General features: G+C 59.4%; 2 protein-coding genes across 4 annotated transcripts in view; one reads left to right on the top strand and one right to left on the bottom strand.

Moving 5' to 3' along the window:
* Positions 1 to 18,547, bottom strand: part of C16H7orf50 (chromosome 16 C7orf50 homolog) — a 98,695-nt gene that overhangs the window by 57,386 nt on the left and 22,762 nt on the right. The window lies entirely within an intron of this gene.
* Positions 1,854 to 2,915, top strand: GPER1 (G protein-coupled estrogen receptor 1). The gene has a single exon (XM_060078908.1). The coding sequence runs from the start codon at positions 1,854 to 1,856 to the stop codon at positions 2,913 to 2,915; it is 1,062 nt and encodes a 353-aa protein (XP_059934891.1).

Raw genomic sequence — 18,547 nt, 5'->3', positions numbered from 1 at the left:
CCATTTACCCGGGAAAGAAGTGACGCCAACACCTAACGAGCACAGGGGAGGGCAGGTGTGCCTCAAGGGCTCTGCTTGCCTTGGAGTTTCCTGAGAATCAGTCCAAAACTTTCCAAAATTCCCACGTTTAAAGAGCAAAACAAATACTCTAAGCGTTTCTTACAGAGAAATTTTTTTGTTTGTTTGTTTGTTTGTTTGCGGTACGTGGGCCTCTCACTGTTGTGGCCTCTCCCGTTGCGGAGCACGGGCTCCGGACGCGCAGGATCAGCGGCCATGGCTCACGGGCCCAGCCGCTGCGCGGCATGTGGGATCTTCCCGGACCAGGGCACGAACCTGTGTCCCCTGCATCGGCAGGCGGACTCTCAGCCGCTGCGCCACCAGGGAAGCCCCTACAGAGAAATTTAAAAGCAGAGGCTTTAAACATTACAGATGGAATCTGAGAATAATGGCATTTATGTGGTTCAAATTGGGATCACCTACCAAAGATGAATAAAGAACACGACACAACTAGTAAAATCCAGTTTATCAACCCCAGTGAAGCAGAGGTTACTGAACCCTTTTAAGATAACTGACGCCAAGGTCCCGATTCATCTCTTTCCTCTTTTTTTAGAAACTCTATTTTCAAGCAATAGGTCAGTAAGTACCTGCTGCTCTGGCAACTTTGAAAACGATCCCTGGCCACCTCCCAGGAGAGGCAGAAACTCTCCAAGGCGGTCACTAAGGCTCCCCCGCCCCGGCCCTGCCGACGGGGCTGCCCCACAAAGCTGGGGCCACCTTGCCCCTCCCCAGCCGTGATGCCCGAGACCACAGACCCTGCCCAGGGTGCCCCCGTCAACGCCACAGAGCCTCTGGGGAGCGCGCTGAGCAGAGCCCGTGTCAGGCCGAGCGCGTGAGCAGCCACCAGGGCGAGACGGTCAGAAGCAGAGGTCTGGGAGGGTTGCTCTCCCCAGCCTCCAAGTCACAGCGTTTCTAGGTTGCAAACAGCAGTAGAGAAATACATGCGGTTTTACAATAATTTGTCAAAACAGTGAAAAAAATTCAAATCTTATTTTCTAAAACAATGACCACCTTTATTTCTCATGTTCTCTCATTCCATGTTCTGAAAACAGTTCCATGTTCGGCTCCCAAACTTAGGGTGAGCCAAAAATGCTAGACTTCTTTGATCTGTATTATTGTAAGAAAAAGGACCCTGCTCCACATCTCACCAAGCGTGCTGGGCCCACTCCCTTCCAGAAAAGGCCGCTTTTCCCCTTCCCGTCTTAGTTCTCTTTCAGCAGCCGCCGAAATAAAACTATTTCGTCTCCTGACCACAACCCTCCTACGGCTTCCACGCGAACATCCAGCCGTGCTCCCTCCTGAGCTGCGTCCGGCGGGCCTGAGCACGAGTCACCGCCAGCCGCACTCAGACCCAGTGGCCCTGGGAGCCCTGGGGAAAGAACACGGGCCGTGTTCTGCGCTCGACTCCCCTGCTCCAGCACAGGGCCGGCTGGCCCTCCAAGCGGAGGGGACACGTCCAAGCCTGCCCCGCGCGCTCGTGTGCTGCACCCGTCCCGCGTCATCAGCAAGCCCTGGAGCCGCCGGGCTTGAATCCTCTGCTCTTGCTTCCCCAGGTGCCCGGGAGTGAGGGCTCAGGTGTGGCGTGGACACAGACGCAGACCCAGAGGCCAGGCGCCGACCTCCACCTCCGGTTGCACAAGTGCCCCTGGGGCCTGCTCCGCTTTTACAGATGCCTGGCTCACTTCCAAGAGCATCCCCTTTCCTTCTCAAGAGGGATTTCCTGTTAAACAACGGTTTCTGGGAGCCCTGCAGCAAATCCTGAGAGGCCAGCTGTCCCCCCGGACGCCCGGCCCAGCATGGAGACGCCGCCAGGCGCCTCCAACGGCTCCTCCGGCGGCCTCGGCCTGGCCCGCGCGCTGGCCAACGGCTCGGCCGCGCTCTCGGAGCAGCAGTACGCCCTCGGGCTCTTCCTGTCCTGCCTCTACACCGTTTTCCTCTTCCCCATCGGCTTCGTGGGCAACCTCCTGATCCTGGTGGTGAACCTCCGCTTCCGGGAGAAGATGACCGTCCCCGACCTGTACTTCATCAACCTGGCGGCCGCGGACCTCATCCTGGTGGCGGACTCGCTGATCGAGGTGTTCAACCTGGACGAGCAGTACTACGACATCACCGCGCTCTGCACGTTCATGGCGCTCTTCCTGCAGGTCAACATGTACAGCAGCGTCTTCTTCCTCACCTGGATGAGCTTCGACCGCTACCTGGCCCTGGCCAAGACCATGCGCTGCGGCCCGTTCCGCACCAAGCCCCGCGCGCGGCTGAGCTGCGGCCTCATCTGGATGGCCTCCGTGTCCGCCACGCTGGTGCCCTTCACCGCCGTGCACCTGCAGCACAGCGAGGACGTCTGCTTCTGCTTCGCAGACGTCAGGGAGGTGCAGTGGCTGGAGGTCACGCTGGGCTTCGTGGTCCCCTTCGCCATCATCGGCCTCTGCTACTCGCTCATCGTCAGGGTCCTGGTGACGGCGCACCGGCACCGTGGCCTTCGCCCACGGAGGCAGAAGGCTCTGCGCATGATCCTGGCCGTGGTCCTGGTCTTCTTCGTGTGCTGGCTGCCCGAGAACGTCTTCATCAGTGTACACCTGCTGCAGCGCGTGCCGCCCGGGGCCGGACCCTGCCAGCGGTCCCCCCGCCACGCGCACCCGCTGGCCGGCCACGTGGTCAACCTGGCCGCCTTCTCCAACAGCTGCCTCAACCCCCTGGTCTACAGCTTCCTCGGGGAGACCTTCCGAGACAAGCTGCGGCTCTACATGGAGCAGAAGACCGGCCTGTCTGCCCTGAACCGCTTCTGCCACGTGGCCCTGAAGGCGGTGGTCCCGGAGAGCACCGAGCAGGCCGAGGTGAAGTTCAGCAGTGCCGTGTAGGGGGGCGGGGTGGGGGTGGGCGGGGAGGGCCAGACACTGTGCCCCGCACGGCCCTACGGCACCCTCCCGCTGGCGACTCACACACACAGCTGTCCATGCATCTGGGTCATGAGCACGGGGCACGGACCCCCGCACACGCTGGATCACGTGGCAGACGTTTCTGACACTCGCTAACGAGAGCGAACAGGATGGGGACACTGGGATGAAGTACCCTCGTTTCAAAGCAGACGTGCCATAAATTTGCCATTTTAGAGGAACAGAACTCACGCAGCTGACGTGAACTGGAGGTGGAGGAACACTTTCCGCGCCTGCGTGTGTGTGTGCGTGTGTGTGTGCGCGCGCATGTGTGTGTACCGGGCGCCCTGCACCTCCCGCCAGCCTGGGGAGGGATGCCGCTGTGCACCTCCTGAAGGGTGGGGTGAACGCAGCGGTAACAACAACGATGACAACGCAGACCCCTCTCGTCAAAACGTAAAAAAGAAAATCAAACGAGTCTGGGAATGTCCAGTCTTTGTCAATAAAGTACAGCCATGCCGATTCTTCCGAATTCTCCACCTGAGCAGTTCCCTAAGGGGCCGGGGGGTGGGGCACTCAGAGCCTCAGCAGCAGGACCACCCCTTCCTCACCGAGAAAAAGCTCCCCACCATCTGGAGGCGCCCTCGCTGCCCGGAGGACTCTGGGGACTCCAGCCCACGCCCCGGACGCTCCTGGCACCTGGACGGTGCCTGACACGGGTGCCACACACTCTCTGGGCGCCAGGATAATCTCTACTGCGAACGCACCACACAGCCTCGCTCTTCTAGGCGCTCTGCAGGGCTGGGCCCCCTCCTCCCCAGAAACACAACCAAGACGGGACGCGGCTGGCCTTGCCGGGAGGACGGTGAACAATGTTTAAGTGACAGGAAGTGAGCCATTTTTAGTTTTAACAGTTCTCGATGAGTGCAAACCTCCGACAGTATCTGTCCCAAGGAAATATCTGCGTTCAGCAAGCGCCGTCTCCAGTGGCTCAAGCCCCACCGAAGCCTCGCTTTCCACGCAGACTCGCATCTTACGAGGTGAGAGCTGTTTTTAAGTTCCCCGACCCCCGCGAGTCCCCACCGCAGGAGCCCCGGCACTGAGGGCTCCATCAAGTGCACGCCTGCTCTCGTCCCCGCTGGGAGGGTGGTGATGGCTGGGACAGGGACAGACAGTGCGTTAGTGAACGGGGCCTGTCCCTGACCCTCCAGCAAACCCAGGAGGTGCACGCGCGGCCGCAAGAGTCTGACTTGACCGCTGGAAACCTTAAGCAGTAACGACACAGCCAGGAACCAGGCCCCCTCCCTGTGTGCTCGGCCTCCCCTGGTCTCCAACAGGCAGGAGCAAACCATGCGGAAGCCATGCAAAGCCACCCGAGGTCACAGTCCCCGTCCTTCCCCAGAGGTGCCTGACATCAGGATATCTGGGTGGGAACTGCGTCCGACCGAGGCCCCAAAGTGTTGATCAGGGACGGGGCAGCCCTCACTCCGTGGGCTGGCTGGGTGTTCACAGAACACCCCCCCACCCCGCACTGGCTAATCAGAGGCAGCTTCCATCCTGCGATCCTTGGTTCACCTGAGATCACAGAGCAAACCTGTCCTCCTCACACCTGACACACACCCCAGCAAGCACCGAGGCCTCGAGAGCTCTGTGGGCAGAGACGCGAGTCAAACAGGCCCCCGCACAGCACCCGCCACTCAGCTCTGGAAGCCCATTTCCTGATCTGCAAAACCAGCGGCACAACGGCTCCGAGGGCCCGTCGTGGGGAAGACAGGCTGCGGGATGGCTGGAAGGCAGGTACAAGGCAGAGGCCGTGACTTAACCAGAAGGGGTTCTTACTGAGCCAGAGGCCGGACCAGGTGCTCCCGGAGTCCCTTCTCACCCAAGACCCTAGAGCCCTGGCTCCGGGGGCAGAGCCAGGCTCAGCGCCCCCAGCGGGCTCCGAGCACGCACAGCCGCCCACCGGCGCACACACGTCCTTCTCGGAGCGCTTATCTGAGAGAGGAGGCTGGTTTCACGGTTTTCGCTGGAGCAGCACAAGATAAAGTCAAGGCGTCCGATGGCTTTGCTGTTTCCCGGTAACCCCGCTCTCCTGGGCAGTGACGCTCTCCGCATCCCGCCAAGAGCACAGAAGTGGGGAGCAGCCAGCACGGAAGGCGCGGCGTCAGCACCGAATGCGACTTCCTAACGTCCTCTGTGCTTAATAACTTGCTCCGAGCCTGGGAGGCCCCGAGCCTGGGAAGGCCCTGGCGGGAGGGCTGTGTACCCACCCCGTCGGAGGGAAGGCTGGGCCCTAACCTCCCTCTTGGCCGGGGTGTGGGGGCACCTCTGAGACGACCCTGAACCACCATGACCGAGCACATTAGCGAGGGCGCTGCCCTGATGGACACGGAGACTGGAGGGGGAAGGGCAGGCAGCGAGCACCCGTGGGAGCGGGTGGGAACTGGAGTTCGGGCTTCAGCCCCAGTGTCTGTGGCAGGAACGTGCATGGGGGCGTGTGGTGTGCGTGTGCCTGCTGGGCGTGAGCACCTCGGACGCGGACGGGCTGTGTGTGGACACGCTGCCACGGGCGCCTGTACCTTCCCCAGCCGGCCCTGCCCAGGCCTGGGCCTCCAGCACCCATACCCTCACAGGAGGCAGGTGCCTCGGGGTCCTGGACAGGGTGTCCCGCCAGGAGGCGAGAAGCATCAGGACAATGACAGGGTCACATCACCAGGACACTGGGACCCAGCTCAAGGGTTCCCACTGGACGACCTGGGCAGTTTGAGCATCGAGATCATTAGACGGGTAAGTAACCATCTACTATTGAAAAATGAGAATCCACGAGTCCATCCGATAACAAACATATAAATATCACCTAAATAAACTGAGCAATGAAGTAACTACAAGAACCCACAGGAATGAAGGAAGGACTGAAGGGGGGAGTGGGTGACTGGACGGAAAGGACCCTGCTCAGAGCAGAGGCCGCTGACTGGCCCGGCGGAGGGTCCTGGAGGGCTCGTCACACACGACCGTTGTGCAGCCTGGGACAGGCGAGACCCCTGACGTGGCTAAAGCAGGGGCACTCGCTGGACCAGAAGCAGGACGCCCGACCACTTTACCGTGGGGAACAGTGACCAAGAGCACAGAGACAGGACGGCCCGCAGCTCGGGGCTCCGAGGAGCCCACCCAATGGGCGCCCCGACGCGGACCCCAGGGCAGGCAGTGCTTCCCCACGTCCGAATCCGGGATCACAGCCAGAATCTAATGGGGGGGAAGCACCACCAGGTCCAAAACAGGGGCAGGAGGCAGCCTCCACCCACACCACCACGTCACGAGAGACGAAGGAGGCGGAGGGCTGCTCCAAATTAAGGGACGGTCAGGAGGCAAGCAGCTAGACCAGAATGTGGTCCTGGGGAGGACGGTCCCAGGAAGAAAAAATGCTACAAGCGGGGGGTCAGCTGGTGGAAGTGGACCCCCCAGGAGACTAAAGTATCACATCGACGCTCGACTCCCCGAGACCGAGGGCCGCGCTGCCACTGCGGGGACGTGAGGAGATGTCCTCACGCTAAGGGGACACACACAGAGGGAGAACGCACGAGCACTTTAGGCGGCAAAGCAACTGGGACAAGTGTGTGCAGTGTCAATTCCACGCTGGGGTGCACACTCCAAGGGGTCGGAACAGATGCTCCAACAAGCACTTGTGCATGAGTGTCCACGGCAGCTCCCGTCACAGTAGCTGGCGGTGGAAACAACCCAGCTGTTCATCAACAGATGAATACAACTCGGTCCGTCCACACGGCTCCTTGGCCCCGGGAGGGCATGAAGCACTGACACCTGCTGCAACACGGGGGAGCCCTGAACACACAGTGCTCCGTGAGAACCAGTCAGGAAAGGACCGCACTGGGTGAGTCTGCTGACGTGAAACGCCAGAGCTGGCAAATCCGCAGACGGGAAGCAGGAAGTGGGTGCCCGGTGCTGGGGGACGGGTGGGGAGGGGCTGCAAACGGGGACAGGGTGAAGCAAGCGTCTCCCGTTAGTGACCCATGACGGCCATACCGCTCTGTGAGCCCCTGAGAATCACTGTCGCACCCAAGTGAAAAGGGGGCAGGGACAGTAGGTAAGCTGCATCTCAGTGAAGCTACTCCTGGAAAGAACCGGGCGCAGCACTGGGTCCTCTCTCACAGCTGCCTGCCCTGCTGGACGTTCAGCCCTGCAACACGACTCGATGCCACTGTCCGTTTCTGCCCACAAAGGGGAGACAGCCTGCACTGCCTGGAAATGTTAAGGTTTAAGCCGTCTGGAACCTGAGAAGCTTCCGCTAACGTGTACTGCAAGTGTTCTCAATAAAGTTCTCTCTTCTTCCTTACTGCCTAGTAATTCAAGTTTTCTTTTCTTTTCCACAGTGGGAAACTAATCATCTGGGGTGTCTTTTGATATGTTTTTAAATCAAAAATAAAGGGAAAAAGACTTCAGTAAAAACTATAGCTGAATTTACTAGGTCATGCTCTGGCGCTTCATAAAGCCACGAAGGCCGGTTTTGTCCCTGTGACGACTCTCTATGGGGCACCCAGGGACCTGCGGGCTGGCCGTGCGGCCAGCACCCGGGCGGGGCCAGGCATCCCTCACCCACCGCCTCCCCAGGCACCCCCAGCTCTCTGTGGCACAAAGGAAGGGCGCGAGAGCAGAGGGGCGCAGACCGACCGCCGTCTCGCTGGGGCGCTGGCCCCGGGGCAGCCTGCTCAGAGCCCTGGGAGATAGACATGTCCCAGCTCCTCCTGCGCCACTTCCTCCCCAGCGACTTCCTATCTGTGACAGAACGCCTCCTGAGCCGGGGCGCGGCGGCTGCACAGAAGTGCCTCCTCTCCGGCCAGGTGAAGCGTCTGTCTGAACATCTCCTGCATCAATGGTTATCACGGAGACCTGCCTGCCGAGCACCCTTCTGGGGCGTCACCGAGGCCTGTCTGAAGATGATGTTGGCACTTAGCCTCGCAGCTGGGGGGACTCCAGGGACAGTGGAAGGCGGGAAGAGGAGGGCAGAGTCACCTGCGCCAACCCCACTCCCCACTGAGTGCCCGCCGGCCTCCTGGTCAAAGGTGTCTGAGCCTCTGAGCCCACCTTGCCCGCTGGCACATCCTGCAGGCCCCAGAAGGCCCGATGCAGCCTGCATCAACCAGCAGGCCCTCAGGGAACAGATGTGGGTCCGCAAGACAGGGGTCCCCAGGAAGTGGGGGCAACAGCCATCAGAGCAGGACCCGCCCAGGCTCCTCAACACCAGGCGCTGAGGCCGACACAGCACCGGGAAAGGCTCTTCCATCCCAGGACGCTCCATGCGCCCCACGGGCACCTGCTGGAGCCTTTGCCTTCAACGCCCAGTTCAGTGTCGTCAGAAAAGGTCAGCTGCTCTGAGTTCATCTGATTTTTGCCAATGTCCAGTGGGTGGGACGTCATCCGGGAACAAGGGTTTTAAAGGCCAAAGGAACAGAGAACAAAAGTGGACAAAAACCTGACTGTAATTCTAAGCCTTTATAAGTGGGTGGAATCGATCTAAAACTTATCACAAGACATCAGCTGTAGGGATTCCTGGGGAGCCCAGTTATTAGAAAGGGCACCGTCCCCGTCTGTCCAGGTGGCTGGTCCCAAGGACAGTGGACATCGGACACGAGGTCTCTGAAGAGGGAACAGACCCTTCACGCAGAGTCCCTGTTCCCGCACTGCTCCCTCTGCCTGGACCCCACTACTGCACTCACCCACCTCCTGCCGCCCGAGCTCCGGGAGAGGGTGGGCCATACCCTGGTCTGGACAGGGCTACGCACGACTCAGGCCTCCTGTATGGGCTGGGCCCCTACATGGAGGGAGCCTCGGTCCCATGCTGGGCCGCCCCCCGCCGGACACATGTGGGTCCCCCGCCCCCAGGAGACTCGGGCTCTTCCAGGGAGGTCACAACAAACTCCCACAGCCAACCAGACAGGAGGTGGGCCCCACCCCCTGCTCAGAACATTCAGTCTTCAGCAGACAGGACAGTTGTCTTTGCCGACTCAACAATGTACACCGCCCAGAAATGAAGAAACTCACAGCAGCCACGGTCTCCGGTCGCCCGTTTCACCCTTCACAGAGTCGACAGCAGCGGTTCTTGTCCCTGAAGCCGCAGCACAGACCCCCCGGGCGGCTGCCGTACCGCCCCTGGGCGTGGAGAGTGGCTTGCCGGGCACGTCCCGCTGAGCGAGTCCAGCGAGGTCCCCCAGAAGTCCTGTCACCCCACCCTGACAACCGTGGTAACCTCTGCACTGGGCAACATGTGTAAAAGTCAGCCACTCAAAGACATGGAAAATCGGAAAGGCCGGGGTCTCCCCGACCCATTTCTGGAAGAAGGCTTTAAACAGGGGATGTGAGTGATGGAGCGTGAAGCCACCGCAGGCCTAGCTGGGAAACGCCGTTAACAGTTTTTCGAAAGCAGCGGCTGCGGGTGGGGGTGGGGGAGGGGGAATTGGATGAATGCGTCCAACGTGTCCAAGGAGGGGACGCAGAGAGCAGGGAGAGACCGCTGCGGCGAGTGGGGCCGGGGGCTTGGACCAGGAGGGGAGCCCTTGGCGTGGTGAGAGCGGTTGGACTCTGGGTACATTCTGAAGTCAACAAGACTCCCAGATGGAAGAGACGTGGAACATGAGAGACAGAAGGACAGACACTGTGTGGTTCTACTCACGAGGTTCTGGGGGAGTCAAGGCCACAGAGACAGAAAGTAGAGGGTGGGGGCCAGGGCTGGGGGAGGGGAGGGGGCGTCCGTGTCTCATGGGGGCAGAGTCTCAGTTCGGGAAGATGAGAATGTTCTGGAGACGGACAGTGGTGACGGCTGCACAGCAGTGAGAGTGTACTTAATGCCCCTGAACTGGACACTGAAAAATGGCTAAAGTGGTTGATTTGATTACGTTGTGCATATTTTACCAGAATAAAATTAAAAAGAATAAAGAGAAGGGTTTTTGCCTGAGCAATGACGTTGCCGTTATTTCTCTGGGGAAGGTGGTGGATGGAACGCTCGGGGAGATGGAGACCTGGATTTCGGGCAGCTAAGTCTGAGGTCACGGTTAGGCACCCGGGCGTCTGCCGAGGGGCGAGGCTACAGGTGTGGCGCACGCGGAAAGTCTGCGGGAGCCACACACGTTGGGCGTGTGGCAGCGGCCCCGAGAGCCAAGATGCCAAGGCGAGCGCAGGGCGGCGCCGGGGGACTCGGGGAGGAGCGGAGGGCAGCCTGCGGCTGACGGCGGGCAACGAGCTGACGGGGAGCGAGGGTGGGCTGTGGAAGCAGAGGGTCCCCGTCGAGCCCTCAGGGGAGGCTGCAGCCCAGGGGCTGAACCAGACGGTGCAGAGAGGCCCCACCCAGACCCCCACGCCCCACTCGTTGAAGCCCCAGAATTTTTTAGTAATTTGTTACACAGCAAGAGGTGACTAACATATATATGGGGCTTATCCAGCAGAAGCGAAGACCTGCAAACCCCAAGACCTTGCAATTCCACCCCAGGCCTACACCCCAGAGAAGCTGTGTCCACCTATGAGGGCATCACCCATACCTGCCAACAACTCAGAGGACCTAATGGATGAACTATGTTCCTGCGCCAATAAAAGGTAACAATCTAGAGCTATAACAACAGCATGGAGAACGCTTACAATAAACGTTAGTCAGAAAAGCAAAATACAGGGGCTTCCCTGGGGGCGCAGTGGTTAGGAATCCTCCTGCCAACGCAGGGGACACGGGTTCAATCCCTGGTCCGGGAGATCCCACATGCCGCGGAGCAACTAAGCCCGTGCGCCACAGCTACTGAGGCTGCGCACCTAGAGCCCGCGCACCTAGAGCCCGTGCTCCACAACAAGAGAAGCCACCGCAGTGAGAAGCCTGCACACTTCAACGAGCCCGTGCTCCACAAGAGAAGCCACTGCAAAGAGAAGCCTGCGCACTTCAACGAAGACCCAACACAGCCTAAATAAATGAATAAATCTATTAAAAAAAACAAAAAGCAAAATACAGGAAAGCGGGGATGGTGGTGGTGGTGGTGGGATGAACTGGGAGGTTGGGATTGACATGTATACACTAATATGTATAAAACAGACAACTAGGGCTTCCCTGGTGGCGCAGTGGTTGAGAGTCCGCCTGCCGATGCAGGGGACACGGGTTCGTGCCCCGGTTTGGGAGGATCCCACATGCCGCGGAGCGGCTGGGTCCGTGCGCCATGGCCGCTGAGCCTGCGCATCCGGAGTCTGTGCTCCGCAACGGGAGAGGCCACAGCAGTGAGAAGCCCGCCTACCACAAAAAAAAAAAAAAAAAAAAAAACAGACAACTAATAAGAACCTGCGGTATAAAAAAAAATGATAAAATAAAATGTTTTTAAAAAGCAGCAAAACGGGCTTCCCTGGTGGTGCAGTGGTTGAGGGTCCGCCTGCCGATGCAGGGGACACGGGTTCGTGCCCCGGTCTGGGAAGATCCCACGTGCCACGGAGCGGCTAGGTCCTTGAGCCATGGCCGCTGAGCCTCCGCGTCTGGAGCCTGTGCTCCGCAATGGGAGAGGCCACAACAGTGAGAGGCCCGCGTACTGCAAAACAAACAAACAAACCAAAAAAAGCAGCAAAATACAAAAGTAGAATGCAATTCCAACCATGTAAAGTTCAACTACCAGCAAAACCAAACTATTATTTAGGGATGCATCACAGGAAATATTGATACAAGTCTAAAGAAAAGCAGGGGGATGAAAGAGGCGCTGAGTTTTGTTTCTCAACCCAGCTGTGGTTTCCTTTAAGCTGTATGTACCTCCTATTTGCTTACTTTACAATAAAAAAGGAAGGAAAGAAATCCACCATACAGAGTATGCCTGTCTGCGGCCATAAATGAAATTCTTCCACTTAACTCACAGCTGCTCAGTTTAAAACTCCAAGCTCAAATCAGAATTTAATACCAAAAGTCACTACCATTTCCCAGGTAAAGTGGTCACCTTCACTAACCCACACTCCCTGCACCTGTTTCTGAAAGTTAGGTCAAGTAAAGGTGAGAAATTAGATACGACGCTGGTAACACCAGACCCAGAATTAGAAACTTCAATGAGAAAAGGACAGCGATTCTTTTTTGCCTCAAAATACAGTCTGAAGGAAAGAATTTCCCCTAAATGGGTAAGCTTGAGAAGAAAGAGCTGCACATGAATAGAGGGGCGACAGGGCAGGAAGATGGACTGGGTGCGGGGATAGCAGCCCACCACACTGACTTAACCCAAGCCCCACCCAAGTCCCCGGGGGCCCCCCAGGGCTCCAGCCAGGGGAGAACGCGGGGCAGCAAGACACAGAAAATGGCACGTGGATGAGTGTCTTTCTTACAAACTACAGGAAAACGCAGTTTACATGCACGGGAATCTTGGAACCTCCCCGCCAGTTACAAATTCCCACTCCCTCTTCAGACACGTGGGGCACCTGGGCGACCAGAGAGAAGAGGACGAGCGTGCCAGCAGCCCGGCTGCTCAGAAAACCCGCCTCCACCAGGGGGACCACGATGGTTGGCAGGGCCCTGGCACCAGCTACACAGCCCAGGCTCCAGGGCCAGGAGCTCTACTCAGCCAGATGGGGCGGAATGCACACCCATGCCTGGGGAACACATACTCTGCCAGGACCGGAGCCCAGCCCACACTCACCGGTGTGCCTGCACACACGTGCACACAGACACAGCCACACACACATGCCCTCATGACAAAGACCTGCAAGCACACACTCATGCAGACGTGCACACACGCACATACTCTCCGTGCGCTGTCCACGTCCTGGCTGACGGGGTCCCTGAGCCTGCCCTGGGGGACCCTCCACGCCATCAGGAGGCACATTTCGAAACCCCCCTTGGGTCCCCCAGGCATCATGCTCCACTAACCTCTCCCGAACAGAGCCCACTGTGGAGGGCCCCATGCTGACCGCACAGCGGACATTCAGGGCGAGGCCAGCGGCCGGCCTGGCTGGAGGGCTCGGGGTGCAGCTTTCTTTCAGGTGGAAGAAGAGCAAGAGCAGCCCGTGTGGAAAAGCACTGTCTGCCCCACACGGACCAACAGAACTCACTGCACTTACCTTGGCACCGACACAGGCTGTGACTCCTCTGCAGCACAGAGTGGGGGAGGGGGCCAGGGGCTCCTGGGGGGGTCTGACCCCGCAGCCAGAACTCAGTGTAAACAGAGGACTAATTCATAAAACTGCTAAATCCCAACACATGTAGAAATTTGCTCAAATCAGCTTCTAGGCCCCCTACACAGACATTACTTCCACCCTCCAGGAAGGACAGATGTTAACACACGTGTCTCCCGTTCTCATCACCACAGAGCACACACAGCTGCCGCACACACGCGTGTCCTCCCGGCACCATGTCAGCTAGTTAGCACGTTACCTCGCGGCAGCCTAGGCGACCCCGTGTGATCAGGCCGTACTGTCTCCACTTGACGGTGTCAGAGAGAAGCGTGGTGCCCAAGGTCACGACCACCCGGCGCCCTGCGTAAGCCTCTGTCCACCTGAGCCAAGCGGTACCAAGTCCTACCCCACAGCCCTGTTCTGAACTTGGAAGTGGGGCGGCGACAAAGGCGGGCACTTTCCCTGGCACCCCCCATCTTTCCAGTAACGGGTGCCTGTTCTGACTGGGCTCCAGGCCGCCCAGCTGGAAGTCACAGGCCCAGGCTGCCCGCAGCTTCCTGGTCGGCTCCTGAAGATGAGGCCACTGACCCCCACTGTCTGCCCCCGCCCGGCACTAACTGCACACGTGGTGTGAGCTCCCCCTGACCGTACACCGGGGCAGCAGCCCAGGGGCAGCAGGACGGCGAGGCCAGAGGAGCCGGGTCCCTGGACGACCCCAGGAATCAGCCGCCCCAGCCCGGGCCGCTTGCCTCCGCACTGTGAAATTTCCATCCTATGTAAGGCACTGGATTTTGGGGTCTCTGCGTCACGGCAGTTGGCCTGTGCCCTGACACGTGTCTGTCCGTAAGCCTCCGTCTGTGTCCAGTTTTTGGCCCTTCCTGCATGCTGAGCCCTGTGCTGGCACCTGCCCCATTCCTGGTCATGGTACCACTACACACACCCCAGACCCAGGTCCCTCAGTCACACACTTCAGCCCCTGCCCCGTGCCAGGTGGGGCCTGGTTCCAGCCGTCCCGCGCCTCCAGGCCAGGCAGGCTGCTGCGTGGAGGCGCCTGGCTTTGGTGGCCACCGTGCTAAGCCTCAAGAACGGGCAGGGCTCTGTCAGGCCAGCAGAGGCTCAGGACGCAAAGACAGCATCGTCGGGCCAAACCTGGCGTCAGTGGTGAGCAAGGACCTCAACCGCCGCTTTCCTTTGCCTTTTAAGACATCACCTCTGAGCACACACTCAGAGCTGATCCATACCTAGAGGCCAGGGCCTCCGGTACATGCACGTGTGTCCTGACACCCGCACCTCCACAGCCGCGCTCAGGTGTGCATCTGGGCAAACGTCCATCAGTGTATGTTCCCGGGGTCGGCCCAGCTTAGACCAGCCATCCTCGGCCAGCAGAAGGCCCCCAGGGGCCGTACTTTACACCAGACGCCACTTCTGCCCCTCACAGCGGGAGACGTGAGCGCTGTGCCTGGGAAAACCATCTTCAAAGCAGCAACTGTTTTCCCAGCTGTGAACACTCCATCCTGGGAAAGCTTTTCATTCCACTGCAAAAATACTTTTGAAAAGACTGAACAAATATTCGGCTTCATCTGTCCATTCTGGTATTTTAGACCCCAAACTGGAGAACTTTCTCGAGTACGTGGTCTGATGAACCAGTGACTAACATTCCTTCAAATCATGAGTGAACCTGCTAACGAAATAAGCTTCCTGAACTAAATGTGGTGGCAACTCACTTAACCGAGAACGATAAACCAAGTGGCTTCCTGTGAACAGCGGGAAGTGGAGGTGATCTCAGCAGAGTCAGCACCCCAGGCCAGGGGGTCACAGTGACGTGTAAGCTCAGGGAGTGACTGCGGCCCCCTCCCAACGCCAGGACACAGCAGACCCCCCAGCAGACCGCCCCGGAGACCAGGCTCCGGGCAGCCCTGCCATCGCCACGTGAGGGCCCTCCTCGCACAGAAGGGGGTGGTCCCGGCCCCGGCTTCCCTCGGGGACGAGGGGAGGCAACCCTGGGCTTCAAGGGACGTGGCAGAAGGATGGGGCTGTCTGACCCCAAGTCAGAGTGTGGTTCCGACCCCAAATGGCCAAAGGACTACAAACCAGTGAGAGTTTAATCGTTACTCACGTCACAGACTGTCTGGGCTAAAGAGAGGTGGGGAGGCCTGAAAGGCAGGCGGGAGGAAGGCCCCGGCTCAGTCAACGTGCCGACCCCGCTCTGTGCTCCTCCACGTTCTCCGTGTTTTCCACAGTGGGTGTGTTCTGCTTGTATAACGTGGGGGACTTGGTTTTTTAAAATTAAATTAAGGATGATTTTGGAAATGACACTACAAACTGAGCCTGCACAAAGAGGTCCCTGTGCCAGATATGCCTTCACAGAGGGACCAGGGGCTTTCAGGGCGGAATTGGGGGGCAGGAGGGGGGAGCTTCCCTTTTTCAACTTTCCTTTATGGTTTCGACGCTCCTTATTCAGGAAGTAGGCACAGCGGCGCGGGGCACGCAGCACGAAGTCTTCACTGGGATGAGGGGCTTTCATTCCCACGATCTTAGATGCCGGGGTAGTGGCCTGCGGGGACGTTACAGGACCTCCCGGACCCCAGGGCGCGTGTGGGCACCAGCGGGAGACCCGGACCAGCCAGAACAAGGACTTGCCTCCTCGTCCCAGGTCTGCACTGGGGGAGGGGACAGCAGAGGCCATCTGTCCTGGCTGCCCATGGCCGGAGGGGAAGGCCGACAGGCAGGCGGAGGCTGGAGGCCTCTGCTCACGTGGGAGGGAGCGCGGGCCAGGGCGCGTGGAGGGAGGAGAGTCAGGAGGAGCGCGGTCCGAGGGGAAGGGCTTGGGGGGAAGCGGTCAGACCTAGGACGTCCTTTACCGTAGAGAAGACAGTGCAAAAGCGGCCAGAGAAGATGCTACCTGGGGGACAGGGACCCTGAGACCTAGCTGCTCGCTCAGACACGTGCCCCGTGAGCACCTCCAGGCAGCCCCCCATGCTGGTCTTTGGGCAGCTGGACCAAGTGAGAGGCCGGTGGACAGGAGCCAGACCACAGTGCAACCCGGCAGCAGAGAGAGGTCGCTGGTGGGGACGAACAGGCCACGTTCTGACGGGGGGCGGCGGGGGCCCTCCAGGTCTTACAGAAAACGGAGCAGCTGGCGCTCCTGGGAGCCCCCCACCTTCCTACACTGACCGGGGAACCAAAGGGCCGGCACAGGCACCAACCTGGCGGCCGGCAGCGGGGCCCTGCAGCCTGGGAGTGGCCAAGGGGCTGTCTGTCTAGGGCAAAAGCCATAAAAATAACTTGGTTGGAAAAATATCTGAACCATTAGGACAGAGCTCTCAGCACAAGGGTTTTCTCAAATCTATACAGAAAAGGTGAACTTTGTAACAGAACTGGTAAAAACACACAAGCAGCTCACGAGAGAAAAACAAGTGACGGTCCACGGTAGCAATCAAAGACACTGAAATTACAACAACCATGAGTGACCTTTTTCTCTCTGTCACACTAAGAAATGTGAAAGACGTTATGACACCCAGATCTGGTGTGGGCACCCTCACACATGGAATAGACACTGTATCCACCATAGGACACTGAGGACACACCCTGAAGTATAAACCGCAGAGTTCTCTCAGGGTGGCAGCGTTCATCTGTCTGGTTTCTTCTGTATGTTTCTATTTCTTTTTTTTTTTTTTTTTCTATTTGGCCATGTATATATAACTCAGGAAAAATAATAAACATTCCTTTTTTAAAAGTACGTTTTGCTGAGCTATTTTCTGCTGACCACAAGGAAGCAAAACTCACAAACATGGCCCTGGCTGACCAAGCGGCAATTAAAGCATTAGAAACCGACGTGTGGACAGCTGGACTTGGGGGCGGGGAGGGGACAAAGGCGATGGGTCTCCACGGCAGCAGGACTCCGAGCAGTTTCCAACTCTTCCCTAACGGTTCAGAGTCAACAAATGAGCTGAGAAAACCCATTTTAGAGACAAGAGGTACACAAGCTCGCGGCCAGCCTACTAACAGAACACGGGCCCTGGGGCCGCAGCCCCGAGGAGCTCCTGGAAAAGGGGACAAGGACGTCACACAGCAGGGATGACAAGGGCCACATCGAACACGGACGCAGCAGCACGCCGCCGCCAGCAGGCCGGGAAGGCTCTCCCGTACGGCCCACCCAGCAGCATCCAGAATCGATGAGGCCAACGGCACACGAATCACCAAACTCTGGAAAAACGAGAGCTTAATTCTGCCCCTGCGAGTTCCCAGGACAACTCCAGCCGTCCTCATCAACGTGAGCGCCGCGACCAGAAAGACGGAAATATTAAAGCAGCGAGACGCCAGTGGAGATGCAGAGAAGCCGGATCCCTCGCACGACAGGGGCACGTAAGGGGGCGACCGCCCCGAAGGTGGGGAGCTGCCGAGCACCGACACGAGCACGGACCACGCGACCAGCCGTTATGCTCCCGGGCGATGTCCCCGGAGACAGGAACACACGTTCATGGACGTTCACAGCACTTCGGTGGGAAACCACCCGAGTGTCCTTCCCTGAATAGCGAAGGGCGGCAGAGCAGTGGCCCGGGGGCCAGGGGTGACACCAGCTCTGCGTCATGACACCTGCGGTGAAACTGCGCAGAAACGCACGCGCGCCGGCAAAGCTAACGGCGCGTGAGCGAGCTCTGTGGGCGGCAGCGGTGTCCCTCCCGGCGGCAACCACAGTCCGTTACCAATGGGGCAAACTGGGCACAGGGCACACGGGCCTCCCTATAGCTTCTGCAACTTCCTACGTAACCTACAGCTATTTCAAACATAAATTCTCTTTAACAAAAGCGAGAGCCCCAGGCCCGCGACACGAACACTGAGCCCCTCGGCCACCCGTCCAGGACCCTCCAGGCGGGCCTGGGGCTCAGCCCGGCGTTCAGAACGCGGCTCCCGTCACAGCGAGAAGCGTCCGCACCAACAGCACCCGTCGCCGCGGTGGAGCGCCACGCTCCAGGGCACGCGCGGTGGAGGAAGATCTGGAAGGACCGCAGCAGCCCCGCCCACCGGGCGTCTCGCCTGAGTGCTCCCCGATGCCGCGGCCCTCCTGTCATCAGCCCTGGGTGGGGCGGTGCCCGCAGCAACCTTCAAGCGGCAGCCAAGAGCCCAGAGGCCCCCGACCTTCCCGGGGAGGCGGCCGGTCGGTGAAGCCACGGGCCCAGGGAAGGGCTTCCTGCCGTCGGAGACCAGGAGAGCCCGGAACTCGGGGCAGAAAGATCTAGTGCCTGAGCGACCGCAGCCGGGGAGGGGCTGCTCTGCAGCCGGGGAGCAGCTCAGACTCGGGGTGCCCGGGAGGGGGTGTCCTCCCAGCTGTGGGGGGTCCTCCGGCCAGGCCAGGGCCCCTCCACCGCCAATCTGGGGGCATCAACGTCGTCCCTACGCTTGGCACCGCCAGGCTGCCCCTGGGGGCTCCAGCAGTGGCGAGGGGCCGGAAGTGCAGCTCAGGGCACCCGGGTGGAGGGCCAGAGGGCAGGACTGAT

This window comes from Mesoplodon densirostris, chromosome 16 (assembly GCF_025265405.1).
Source record: "Mesoplodon densirostris isolate mMesDen1 chromosome 16, mMesDen1 primary haplotype, whole genome shotgun sequence".
Lineage (NCBI taxonomy): Eukaryota > Metazoa > Chordata > Mammalia > Artiodactyla > Ziphiidae > Mesoplodon > Mesoplodon densirostris.
The sequence above is the reverse complement of the archived record's forward strand: the minus strand, read 5'-3'. Positions and strand labels throughout refer to the sequence as shown.

Excerpts from the sequence above, each read along its gene's own strand:
- GPER1 (XM_060078908.1), top strand. The coding sequence starts at position 1,854 with ATGGAGACGCCGCCAGGCGCCTCCAACGGCTCCTCCGGCGGCCTCGGC.